The 14,230-nt window shown below is 32.6% G+C and overlaps 2 protein-coding genes across 4 annotated transcripts; one reads left to right on the top strand and one right to left on the bottom strand.

Annotated features, from left to right (window-relative positions):
• The first annotated feature begins 4,547 nt into the window (after positions 1–4,547).
• LOC115705712 (two-component response regulator ORR9) lies at positions 4,548–6,310 on the top strand. Its single transcript, XM_061108540.1, is given in 5 exon segments — positions 4,548–4,919; positions 4,921–5,005; positions 5,111–5,262; positions 5,364–5,434; positions 5,526–6,310. Coding segments are annotated over 5 exon segments (651 nt in total). The 5' UTR covers positions 4,548–4,790; the 3' UTR covers positions 5,740–6,310.
• LOC115705711 (uncharacterized) lies at positions 5,837–9,827 on the bottom strand. Of its 3 annotated transcripts, XM_061108542.1 has the most exons (3): positions 8,834–9,827; positions 8,360–8,433; positions 8,121–8,255 (listed from the first exon to the last, which is right to left on the bottom strand). In XM_061108542.1, exons 1-2 carry the CDS (start codon positions 9,362–9,364, stop codon positions 8,404–8,406), a joined length of 561 nt encoding a protein of 186 aa, XP_060964525.1. In that variant the 5' UTR covers positions 9,365–9,827; the 3' UTR covers positions 8,121–8,255; positions 8,360–8,403. The 3 variants fall into 3 exon arrangements, with proteins under 3 accessions (XP_060964526.1, XP_060964524.1, XP_060964525.1); XM_061108543.1 differs by lacking the exon at positions 8,360–8,433 and having other exon boundaries at positions 5,837–8,255; XM_061108541.1 differs by lacking the exons at positions 8,121–8,255; positions 8,360–8,433 and adding an exon at positions 6,443–7,203.
• Positions 9,828–14,230: the final 4,403 nt, after the last annotated feature.

The following is a 14,230-nucleotide window of genomic DNA, read 5'->3' on the forward strand; positions in this document are numbered from 1 at the left end:
CTTACCAATCCTGGTCCACTCAGTAGACAGGTACGGGTGATCGAAAGCCTGAAAGCAGTGGAAAAGAAAAATTGCTTCCTACAATCTTTGACATTCTTTTGAAAGTTGAAGAGAACCAAACCATTATTGTCTAGATGAACTTAAAGAAAGTAAAAGTCATCTTAACCTTTATCCTCCTTATTGGGAGGACATACCAGTTCGTAAAAATATAATTTTTTTGCAAGGGTAGGGATATCCCAACCCCTAAATGAGTAAAGAATAAAAATTTATTCATCCGTCAAATGATAGACCTTGGGACTCAATTGAAAATGTGTGAGGCCCACAAAAAGAAAAAAGTTTATAAAGTAGTCCTGGAGAGAGGTAGGTTGCCTCTGACATCATGTGAGCGTGGCTCCAAGCTCTGAAACTATTGTAGTTGTGGTTGGAGGTCTCATCATTCTTAGCCAATAATCAGTTATAAATGCTTTCCAGGCAAGGGACAACTCCATTGGTGTCCACTATATTAGCCAGATGGTGACACTTCATAGATGAGTTCATCTCATCTTCCTCCCATATGGTCGCTTCTTTGAACATAGTCTCGGACAGGCACTGGATTTGTGAGAACATCAGCCAGTGGGACTAGCGTGGGCTCTGAGACCTCTTCAACCTCTTTGGCATTTTTCTTGATTCCCAAAAAACCTATTTGGGGATTATTGCGATGGAAAGAAAGGATGTCCGAGTCGAAAGCATAAAATCCTTGTGCGTGAATTTCCCAAAGTTCTTCACACATTTGAGAGAAGAGAAACCCTAAGCAGTTAGTCCCCACACCAAAGAATGAAATAAAAAATAGGGATGGGGTCTCCTAATTGCTTGGAGAGAAGCCCCCTCTGAATGCCCCAATCAAGGAAATCTCATACTCAAGTGGTCAAGTGCTAAATACACCCTTAACTGTGAAGGAAATCAAGAAATACCCAGTGCACCAGAATCACCCTCGACTCTGGCAAGAAATTGCATGCAAGAAAAGAAAAGAATTCTTCAACGAAAAATATAACAACAACAGTATGGCATCACATTTGAGAAATAAAAAACCTAAGACGTTGCGATTGGCCTATCGCAACCTATATATGTACTAAAATACACTAAGTATTCAATAGTTGTATTACTCTAATCATCCTCTTGAAGTCGACAAGAAGAAGAAGAAGAAGAAGAAGAAGGAGGAGGAGGAGGAGGAGGAGGAGGAGGAGGAGGAGGAGGAGGAGAAGGAAAAGGAGAAGGAGAAGGAGAAGGAGAAAGAGAAGGAGAAGGAGAAGAAACTTATGTGATCGAAAGGATTGTTTTCAAACGACGACGACAACGTGGTGTGAAGGTAAAAAGATGATTGAGAGAGATGGAGGAAACACAAAAAGTAGTCTGGTTAACCAGAAATTTTTTTGGGCAAAAGGGGCTCTGGAAAATTCTAAAGTGCAAAAATATCAATAAAGAGAGCCACAGGCTATTTATAGGCCCTAGAGGGGTTGATCTAGGCCATTAATGTGACAACTCCCTTCAATTTCCAAGAAACACACTTGATCCAACGGTCCAGACGCTTCTAGATGAAACAAATATATGAGGAGACATTTAAGGTACTCGAGTACCCTCCTACTACTCTGAAATAAATGGTGCGCCTTAGGATTTTGCATCAAAATATAAATTGTCCTCATAAAAAAAGGAGGTGAATGCGCGTGAATAAAAATGCCATTTGGAAATAGACACGTCTCTTGTACCAAACACAACTGTATCGCATTAAATAACTCGCAATGGCAAGGTTAACTCCTGAATGGGAACTTGATGAATGCCATCAACAAGTCTCCACATCCAAGAATGCAAATAGAGACTTGGGAGAAATGTTATCCCAAATATTTGACCATACATGTGCACTCGAAAGATCTGCCAGGTGGCAAAAAGGGTCTCGACCTAAGAGACAATGCCGATTATCATAATTGAGAAAATAGGGTATTGGCTTTAGGAGCAAAGTATAGTCCCAGAGGTCCTCGTCAGCTGTAAAGACGAGTTTGGGTGAAGCCTAAGTATAGGAAGGTCTGGGAGATTCATCCTCTTAAATCCTTTCTTTTAGGCATGTTCCCCATCTTGCAACGTATAACAAGGAAAAGCGTTGTAGCTAGGTTGGCCCTTGCGTATCAATAGCAAAATGGGTTTCCCATAAAGCAAATAAATTTGGAGATTTCCCACATTGCTTTTTCTGACATGCACCTTTCCCATACTCCTTTAAGGGACCTATGCCCTCAAGTAGCACATCACAATGGACAAGTCATGTTTGTACGTGCCTATCCTTCTACCTTGGATCTCGATTCATGACCTACTTAAGGGAAAAGCCTTATCATAAAAAAAAAAAAAAAAGAATTACCTCTAAAGATGCAACCTTTAGGGTATTTCTCAGCATAAAGGCCTTAATCTCATAAGGTCCCACTCTAATTTTCCTATAAATAGGACTGCACACTTACTGTAAACGAGACCAGAGAATTTTAGATCAAGCAAAAATGTTGTTAAAATTCTCTAGAAAACCTGCCATTGTTGTAACCTTCAACACCAATACAAGTGACTTGTGGACTAAGGGTCATTAATACCTTAACCACGTAAAAATCTCTTCATATGGTATGATCTTAATTCTCTTATACTCTTACAAGATCATACATTTTTATATGAATAAGAAAATTTCTGATATTTATTAATTATTTTTTAATAATTAACATATTTATTTATGTATATTTGTATTTCATATATTCAAAAATATGTTATCCAATAAATACTTGCTTTGAGGGCATAAATCCTAATAGGAGCACCCAAGTAAGCACTTAAGCTCCTAAAAATTCATTTCTAAGTTTTGTCTTTCAACAGTCTAAGTAAATGGATTACGAATAAGATACGGGAGTTAGATCTAGAAACTAAAGATGTCATCTAGACATCTCGAGGGTCCACCTCGGTGCTCAGGTTCACATTTGTGCCCTAAATCGTATCAATATTGGTTTTAAGTCTTAATGATATATGAAAAGAGCTCAACAACTACAACTAAGCATATGAAAGACATGCCACAATCAATTCTTGAGCCCTATAACCAATTCTAGAGAAGAACTTTACCTAGGGGCGCCTAGGTTGACATCATGTCATGTTGGGCATGCGACAACTAGTTTAGGGTTTTTGGAACATCTTTGGACCCCAATTCCTTAAATCCATGTAGGAAGGATGTTTGTGCAACTGGTAGCCGGAAGGGGCAGTGAGATGTACTGACACCCAGGTTGACAGTGCTCAAGTGAAATATCCAACTTTGATGAAACTAAATTTGCGTGTGTATTTTCCACCAAGAAGATCGTTGGGAAACAAAGACGCTAAATCAAGATAGTTTTAACCTAGACCCAATGCCCAAGTTGGCGTATGTTGACTTGGGGCATGTACAAGGTATTTGCGAAGATGTTCTCCGATCATTTCCTTCATTTTCGTGAAATAAAAGGAAACAATGCCTTTCAGACATCAAACAAAACCATCCGAAGACTAAAACACCTGGGGTGCCCAAGTTGACATCCCCCAAGTTACCATCGCCCAAGTTGATATCTGGGGGCACACTTGTGCTCAATAAAGCTTTTTAGGTGTTGTGTCGTCTTAGATTCATCACTTGGTACAAGTACCTGGCCCAAGTTGACATTCTATACCCAGGTGATGCACACCATCGACACCAGCGCCCAAGTTGATGTATTACCTAGAGCGCATGGTTTTATTTATAAAATGACAATTTCATTTTGGGCATTATGTTTATTTTGCACTAAGAATAAGGTGTAAGACTTGTGACAAAGTCAAATCTCATTTTGGTTTATGAATCTACGCCCAAGTTGACATGTTGCACCCAAGTGATCTTCGATCATCATCACTTGGTGTGCAACTGAGCTTCAATCACCAATTTTGTATGATTTTTTTTTTCTTTTTAAAAAGAAAATCAAATTTTTATTAGATAATCATCTCAATTACTAAACAAGGTAATAAATTAATTGGATTAAATTTTTATTAGATAATCATCTCAGTTACCAAACAAGGTAATAAGTTAATTGGAACACACTCCAAATTGAAATTATAATTAGGAAATAATACACAAATTTTAACAAATTTGTGGGCCACCGTATTAGCTCATCGTCTAATAAAAAAATAGAAATATTTTTTTAGAAATATTTTGTATGATTTCTCTAATCGTATGTGATGTTGAGAATTATTTGTCAAATCTAGTTAATAATCTCTTACATCATTGACTTATGCATATTGACCTAAAACGATCAAAAATCAAAATGGTGTCACTCTGTAAATATATACATAAATATTATTCCATATATTTATTTCTTTCAAAAATATATATATATATATTCATGTATATATATAATCTATATTTATTTTGGGTGTTGACACTTGACAAAATCACATTACATGTGAGAGATTGTGAGGATATGTGGAACACGGCAATTGCATGTGAAAGAGATAACTAAAAATTATTGCTGAAATATTGTGTTAGAGTTTCTAAGAAAATATAGGCCATATCTTTATAATAATAATAATACAATAACATAACATTACAAAAGGTCAAGAGTCATAATTAATAATAATTTAAATGAAAAAAAAGTAGAGAATTGATCAAATTTATATTAGTAAAGAAAAAGCAGTGCAACTTCTTTGCTTGAAAAATCAGCCTAGAAAATCATGGAGATTCTTTGTTGAGATCTGTCAGATCTTGCTTTCCCAATTGTCAAAATCGTATCTTTCCCAACTCACCTCTCATGGCTTCCCATATAAAAGTCTCTCAACCATTCTGTGGTTTTCATCTCTCCATTACCAAACAACTCTTTTCCTTCTCTTCTTCTTCTTCTTCTTCTTCTTCTTCTTCTTCTTCTTCTTCACAGAATCATGGCTCAATTTCATGTGCTTGCAGTTGATGACAGCATCATTGACAGAAAGTTAATAGAGGCTCTCCTCAAGACTTCTTCCTATCAAGGTAACAATTAAATCATCATGATTTTCTTTTTTTGGATTACCCCTTTTGAAATGGATTGGATTTTGAGTGTTCTAATAATAATAATCTTTTTGTTTTCAACAACAGTTACAGCAGTTGATTCAGGAAATAAGGCCTTAGAGTTTTTGGGTTTATGTAATAATGGTGATGATGGCTGTTCAGTGTTTATTCCAAGCTTGATCATTACAGATTATTCTATGCCTGGAATGACTGGCTATGATCTTCTCAGAAAGATCAAGGTAAATAATTTGTGGTATTAATTTATTTTCCTTTTTTAAGAATTTTTCGTTTAGAGAGATTCAAGAAAACTGACATGATTATATATTATATGATTTAACAGATGTCTAAGAATCTCAAAGATGTACCAGTTGTTATTATGTCTTCAGAGAATGTTCCATCAAGAATCAACAGGTAAAAATTATTGTTATGATTTGCCTAGTTTGAAAATTTTGATATGATTTTCTTCTTTTTTACTGATATGTTAATTGATTTTGTTGATCAGATGCTTGGAGGAAGGGGCAGAAGAATTCTTTTTGAAGCCAGTGCAATTATCAGATGTGAATAAACTTAAACCCCATGTGTTAAAGGGTTGTAGAACAAAGAATCATGAAGAAGAAGAGTCCAAAATCTACAAAAGAAAGACCATTAGTAGTATCAGAAAAAACCTTTCACCTAATAAAGCAACAAAAATGTGCAAGGTTTTGGAAGTGATCTAAGAATGAGAGACACATACTCTTATGTGTATTGCAATTGGTATATATATATATACATATATGTATATATAGATGCAGCACCTTTACTTGAAAAGGGCTATGCTGCAACAAAGATGATGATGTTGAGATGGGCTTAACAAGGTCTTATATATGTTCAACAAAAGCTTGAGCTGCGTCTGGTTCAGGATGGGATACAGAGCAGGGTGGTATTAGTACTTGAAATCCCTTACTTTTCAATGAAATTTGATGAGTTGGTACTCTGCTGCCTAATATGATCATTTGCTGGTAAAGGCCAAAGCCAAAGAATTCAGGAAACACATAATTTATGCAACTTATTTTGAGTTCTAGCCAACTTTGTCTAGGGGCTGCCTCAACATATAATCATTAGAACAATGCCTCTTTGACATACATGTGTAATGATCATTTAATTCATTTTGTAATATTATTCTATTTAATCTTTTCTCTATCTAATTGTTTGTATTAAGTACTTTCATATTTTAGGGATTTATTAGAAAGGGGAAAGTGGGTTTAGATCCTTTTGCCTAAGAAATGCAATACCTCATGATTCAAATCATTTTCCTTTTTCTTCTCTTTTTCATTTTGTGATAGTACTTTTTTTTTTAAGCAATACAGCCTTAAACGCACGACTAAAACTAAGGCAATGAATCATCACTCTTTTTGTGGATTGTTTCACCAAAAATAAGAAAACATTCCTCTACTTATTCAACAAGCTTAACAAACACTAACAAAAGTACTCAACTCAGACAACAAATGTCATCACTCATGTACTATTGTTGGGGTATTAATCTAAGTTCCACATTGGAAGAAAGATAAGAGTTATCTTGAATATAAGTGTTTTATTTACTCCATTAGTATGAGACCTTTTGAGAAGGAGCCCAAATATAAAGGGCTTTTGGTACAACAAGGGCTCCTAAAGGCTTTACAGGGAAAGAAACACTCAATGTGATGACCTCGCGATTGAAGATCTATATGGTACCTTGTATCAAAAGTCTATCTAATATTGAGGTAGTTAGGTGACGTGTTTCGTTGATGATTACGGTACAAGATTGAGATCAATATTAGGACATGTGTCGAAAGTCTTCCTAACAAAAGTGATGGTGAGGCAGCGAGTTCCCTTGGTTATATGGGCTTCATGGATTGTTGGGGTATCAACCTAAGTCCCACATTAGAAGAATAGGCAAGAGTTATCTTGAATATAAGTATTCTACCTACTCTATTAAGGTGAGGTAGCGGCCCGACAAAGTGAAAGAACGAGGTCCAACAACCATGACCAAAGTCATATTGCATAACCACCTGACTACAAACAACTTGAACCACAATAAGGCAACCCGTCTAAATAGATCCATGTGTGTTTTTCTTAATCCAACTAATAGCTTTCTTCCTTGACCCCTAAGTGCTTCGGCGAGATCTGTTTGAAGAACACCACCGTGACAACTCGAAATGGTCCTAGACAACAATGAAGAATCATCACGAACAACACAAGAAAAGCAAAAACACCCATGTTCCACAAATACAGCTGCATCTATTTTGATCTTAGATCATATGTGCTATTGGTTTAGTCGTGCTCAACTCCCTCTTTAAAAGTCATAAAGCTCTTCCATTGATTCATTGTGTCATCTTGACACACATAATTGATCAGTTACTTAATAACATCATTTTATTCAAATTGCAATTCATATTTATTATAGGTTTATTTGTTATATTCATATCTTTATTATAAATATAGTTTTCCATTAATTATTATACAGATAATAGCTCGTTAATAGCGTTAAATTCTAATTATTTTCATTTTTATTCTTGACAATTTGCTCTTTTTCAATTAATGTGTATTTAACATTAAATTATAAATTTCTTTAATAGCATTTAATTCCTAATTTATTCCAACCTTTAATTATCTCCATATGTGATTTTTATTCTCATATAATTAGTATTGAGTATCGTTTTTTTATTTTATTGTATAGAGTAATGTAACTAGATAATTGTGTTTTCTAAAATGTTATAATTAAAAACGTTAGTAAGTATTATCTTTTTTAATGCTTTCTTGAGTTGGCCAACTAATTAAAATAATTATTTTAAAATGTTTTATAGCTAATGTATTATATTTGGTATAAATTTTTATTTTTCTATTCTATTTTTACTTCTTCGGTGTGATGATTTATCTAATACAATAATAATTATAGTTTTATGCCTTCTTAATAAATATTCACTTGGTTTGTTTTGGTTAAATATTCACTTGGTTTGTTATGCCTTCTTCGGTGTGATGACTTTTCTTTTTTTGCCTTATATAATGGTTTGTTATACCATGTATTGTGGCTATTTTTCTGCTTGTACCTAATTTGCCTAGTTTGAAAATTTTGATACGATTTTCTTCTTTTTATTGATATATTTTTCAAGCAATTGCAGTTGTACGATGTGAATAAGCTTAAATCCCATTCCCATTCCCATGTGTTAAAAAAGGGTTGTAAAACAAAGAATCAGGAAGAAGAAGAGCCCAAAACCTACAAAAGAAAAACAATCAGTAGCATCAGAAAAAACCTTTCACCTAATTGACCAACAAAAATGTGCAGGTTTTCGAAGTGATCCAAGAATGAAAAACTCATACTTGAAAAGGGCTATGCTGCCACAAAGATGATGAAGTTGCTGGGCTTAACAAGGTTGAGCTGCATCTATTTCAGGCTGGGATAAAAGGGCAGGTGGTATTAGTACTTGAAATCTCTTACTTTGCAAGAGTAAGAATTCAAGAGTTTCAATGTTTTTTACAAGGAGAAGACCTGTTTCAAGCTAGCTCTATTTCTATTCTAGCCAGCTTTGTCTAGTGCCTGTGTAATGATAGCTTAATAATTTCATAACCTTTTAAAAGCCAACAAGAACTATTATATTCATTAGAACAATGCCTTTGTTCATACATACATGTGTAAATATAATGACCCTATAATTCCATAATTTTTGTAAAAGCCAACAGACATGTTTGGATCACAAATAAACATGAACAAGTTACATAATAGTAAACAATTGAGCATAAAGCTGTTCCATGACTGAATCAAGCAAAGCAAGAATTGGCTCAGGCATCCCTAACCTTAAGCATCACTTCAGATTGTGAAAGCAGAGACTTGTTGGGACTTGAAGGAGCAACACTGAACTTATGAACCAAAATCTTGAAACATGGTAAAAATATCAAGTACAAGATCCCCATTATAAAAGGTGAAGCTATAAGCCAACCAAGCAAGGCATGAGCAATACTTAGCAAGACTTCATTTGAAGCTTTCCCAGTTAAGACTTTCCTAAAAGCATCAGATGTCAATGGAAAATGAGACCCACCAGAGATAAATTCACCGAAGCGTAAGAAAGGTACGACAAGGCTCAATTCTATTGGTGTTGCAACAAAATTAGCAAGCATTACAGTGGCAGCATGGCAATGAGAGCCAAGCAATGCAATAGCAAGTCCACATAGAAATACAGTGACTCCACATATTGGGAATAGTCCTAAAGTAATTCCCAAAGCTGCAGAGAAGGCCAAAAGCTTAGGTTCTGCACCTCTGCGAAGTATTTGGATTAGAGGATCAACTATTTTCTTATGGAGCCAAACACATAACCCAGATGTTGCCATAGAAAATCAATCTAGGGCAATGATCTAATCCCTTAAGTCCACTATTTGACTTACCTGAATATAGAGAGATCTGAATTGAAGAGATTCGACCAGTTAAAGGGACTGAGAATCAATGGGCTACAGCCGCGCGGTGGTGATTCGACCGTCCGTTATCGCTCGGCGGTGATTCGACGGCTCGGCTTCGATGGGGTTGGCTTGGCTTGGCTTGGCTTGGCTGGGAAGATAAGAGAGGAGAAACGGAGGCTCTGTGTGTATGAACTATCAAGTAAGGGATTTTAATAGAAAGAGGAAAATGAGTTTAGATCTTGAGAAAATTAACCTTACTTACACAACACATGATTTTTCCAAAATATTTACGGAAATACCGTTTACTATTTTAATATTAATAATACCGACTTTCTTTTTAATATTTTGCCATTTTTTTTTTGAAAGAAAGCATGTATTAATTAAATAAAATACATGAGCACTAGTAAATCTATTACAAGCATCTGTCTACAACTAAACCCCTAACGAACTAATAACAGACTTTGCTAGTCCATGGACCACACCATTCGCAACACGCGAGATGGCACGACAAGAATTACCACCAGCAGCAACTAAAAGAGAATTAATCTCCTCAATAATTGGTTTAAACATAATAATAGAATTAAGATTATTTATCCAAGAGCTCACAATAGAGGAATCCGTCTCAACCCACACCACGTTGTACCCCAATCTGACCGCCCACAACAGACCCGTACGCATAACAAGGAGCTCCGCCACTATAACCTGAAACTCCCCAACACCACCCACTGCCCATGTCGCCCACACCATACCCCCACCCCCACGGATAACCCCACCAAACCCAGCGAAACCTCTACCCGGTGTGACCGCACTGTCAACCGATAACACGAATTCACTCTATCACTTTTCTTGGTTACCTTTTTTTTCACTAAAAATAAAGGCAAAAAAAAAAAAAAGCAAATTTACATTGGAGACATTAATTATAATTTAATTACAAAAATTTGGTGGGTTAATTTTTACACCATGTTAGATACCATTTTATATTTATTTATTTTTTTTTCTAAATTTTTAGTTTTAGACAATCACATCTCCACACCTGCAAAATTATACACCCACGATATTTTAGTTTATTTTCAAATTGTAGTTAGCTTTTGTAAGAGAAATGGTTTATATTTCAAATTATTATTTTTATTTAAAATAGAGGTTGATAGAATAGTTATGAGGGGTTGTATTCAAATTATAATTAATTTAAATATTACTATAAAATATATTAAATAAAACTATTTCATATCTATGTTTATTTGTTATACTATATGAAAACTAGTTAATTTTTATTGTAAACTTGAAAAGTAACTGAAAATATAACTTTAAAATAACTAACTAGCAATTTAAATATTTTCTAATTTTACTAATAAGTTATGTAAATTTTTTTTTTTAAACTTTATTGTAACTTATTAGTTTATTAAATAGACTTGAAAGTAACACAGATATTTTTCCAAAAAGAAAAATAAAAAATAAGTAGCGTAAATGTATTTAAAATAACAAATTAATTTAATATAATCTAAAAATAAACACATAAGTTTCAAAGTAACAAAAAGGTATATAAAATAATTGGTAGATAAAAATAATAGCTTATTATATTATATGACAACTCATTAATTTTGAAAATAAACTTTAAAGTTATCCAAATGTATTTTAAATAATAAAATAGCACAATATAACTTAAAAATAGCTAATTAATTATTAAGATATTCACAAATAAAGTTTTAGGAGTAGCCAAATTGTATCTCAAATTATATAATTTCTAAATTGGAATAATTACATAAGGCACCATTTTTTGTAAAGTATTTACATTTTTACGTTCAAAGAATATTTTTTTTTTTTTACATTTTGACAGTTTTCCAAAAAATAACATAAAACCAACAAGAAAACAACATAAAAGTAACATGAATATAACATCAAAATAACAACAAAAAAAAAACAAAAAATAACATACATATAACAAAAATTTAACAACAAATGAACAAAATTTCAACATAAAAAGACCGTATTTTATGTAAATAAAATAAAAAAAATCGTAAAAATATTTAAAATTCCGTGAAACCGTATTTTTGTTATTTTTTTGTTGTTTTTGTGCATTTGTGAAATTAACCCTTATAAATTAGTTTTTACGTAAGTAATTAATTAATTTTTTATTAGCATCATAAGTAACCAAAATGTCACTTTTGAAAACCTAAGAATATAATTAAAAAAATAGAGTTTGGGATTAATTTCGTTTCAAGCATATTATTTTAAAATTAAGGAATTTTTTAATGACGTGAAAAAGTATTATTATAATTGAGATTTATTAAAGTATTTTTGCAAATAGTTTATATTTAAGTATATTATTAAAAAAATTTCAATGAATTTTTGGGTCCAAAGCTCAACTTTTTCAAAAACGCCATAATTTTGAATAAAGTAGGAACATAAGCACTTTGAGGAGATTTTTTTTTCATTTTGGGCTTAGGTTAAATTTTAATTGGTGGGCCATGGACTTAATTAATTATTGGATATATGATAAATTTGGGAATAAGGAAAAATGACATTTTTCAAAAAAAAAAAAAAAATTTCCCAAAATTAACATAAAAGATTAATAACTAAGGATGCACATTTCCTCCATGGGGACGGAAATTACTTTTTGTCCCCGAATATTAAAAAGGGGAGGGATGGGGATCACACTCCCTGCCCCGACAGGGACCCGTTTAGTATTTTATTTTATATTTCTAGTAATATTTATAATTTATAATTTATATTTGCATTTTTTAGTATATTACTAGTATTTTTTTTTTATGAATTTTAAGTTATGTTTTGGATAATAATTAGTTTATTGAATAATAATTAAAGTGTAATATTTTAATTTTAAGTTATTTTTATATTTGCGCGGTTTGCGGATATCTGCATCGTAAATTTATGTGTGATTCTAATCACTACGTCAAAAAAATAAAAATAAATAATAAGGGTATTTTGGGTAAAGTGGGAAGTTAGTAAAATAGTATTGTATAAAATATTTAATTGGATATTTTTTGAAATAGGAATTTTTTTTATGTATATTAAATGAAATTTTCCTTGTTGAATAACTTGTTTAACAAGAGAGAGAGTGAAGGAGAGGAGAGATGGAGGGATACCTTCTCTCTCCAAACTTCTAAAATTAAATTCCTACAATTTTGAGAGGATTGAAGAAAAAGACAAAATAAAATGTGCAAATTAAAAAATTATCCCTTAAAAGGTAATATATGTTGTTATTCCAAAGTATAATATTGTACTTTACTACTTAACTTTCTTTCCATCCTTCTCACTTCATATCTAATACCAAACAATATTAAGGGAAGCCTCTCCTTCCCCTCTTTATCATTTTTAATCTATCCATCCATTATACTCTCCAACCTTCCTACCAAACATACCTTTAATCAGTTTCAATCTTAGTTTTATTCTCAACATCCATAACCTTTAAAACACTCATTTATGTGCGGATAACACTCATTTAACTATAAACGCTATAAAATATAGACTTATGGGGTTAATTTTTTGACAACTTAGTAATCTATCAAAGAGTATCTTGTTAAAAATATTTTAAGTTTGATAAATCTATAAAGTTATTTTCTCTTCTTTTCTTCCATAAGTGTTTGTGGTAGGAGGAAATAAATTTTTCAACAAAGGTAGTCTTGTTCAAATTTAAGTCTGGCTCTCACATCACTTTATATTTTGTGCAATTTACTTTGTGTACTTGTTGCACATTGCCACGAGTTGTGATTCTCCTTTTTATTTCCTTTTCTATACTTTATATGTATTTTTTGAAATAAATTGTAATATTATTTAATCTTCATTACAAGTGTTCTTTATTATTCAGCCGTTGTAATCTTGTTAATTTTATATTTATATTGAATATCTTGAATTTCTCAATATATTCAAATATAATTCATAATATCTTTTACTAATTTAAGAGTGATAACGTAAAAAAGAACATTACACAAGATTATAATAATCATAACCTTGTTATATTATATCTTTCGGGTTTAAAAAAATAGAGTTTTCAACTACATTTTATGATATATATATAAGTTGGTTTTTGAATCTTTTTCGTTATGATGAGTGGGTGTCCAATTAAAGTCTTACATTGGTTAAAAATGAAAAAGATCATATAGACAATGTCTCCATTGTTATGAGGCCATTTGACTAGAATTCAAAAACAAACTCACTACACTTAAGCCAGAAACAGACAATATCATACTAATATAAAAATAGGATTTACACCCAAAGTAGAGTGTCTCACCACCATGGTTCTTAAAAGATTTATTCACAAACGATGAAACGAGCAGTCTAAAATCTTTCGGAGATCAACTTTTTCGGATACCACCACCAATGGTGAAGATCAGCTTGATTTAGGCCAACCAATATGCTTGCCGTAGTCGGAGAAGACAAATAAAAACTGCATTCCATTAATAAAAAAAAGACATAAGAGAGCTCTAGCCCTATGTTGACCAATCAAATAAAACTCACACCAATGCACCCTTATTTGATAGAGGAAAAGTCTAGTACATCAAAGACCACTAAAATCTGGCCCCACTAAGACATTTAGAACCAATGACAACACATATTTTTGGGTGTCTATTTGAAGGGTGTCTATTGTAGAGTTTTTGAAATTCTTTATTAGTGAATAAGTTTGTCCTTAAATTCTTTATAAAAGTGTGTAAAGAAATGTTTTAAATTATGAAGATTTTACTTGAAGTGGTGGAGAGCAAATTTTGTGAATAAATTTTGTTGAAATCATTTTATTTTTATTGACAAGACATCCCTAAACCCTATGTACGTGAATTGCGTTGAAGA

The sequence above is a fragment of the Cannabis sativa genome, chromosome 1 (assembly GCF_029168945.1).
Source record: "Cannabis sativa cultivar Pink pepper isolate KNU-18-1 chromosome 1, ASM2916894v1, whole genome shotgun sequence".
NCBI lineage: Eukaryota > Viridiplantae > Streptophyta > Magnoliopsida > Rosales > Cannabaceae > Cannabis > Cannabis sativa.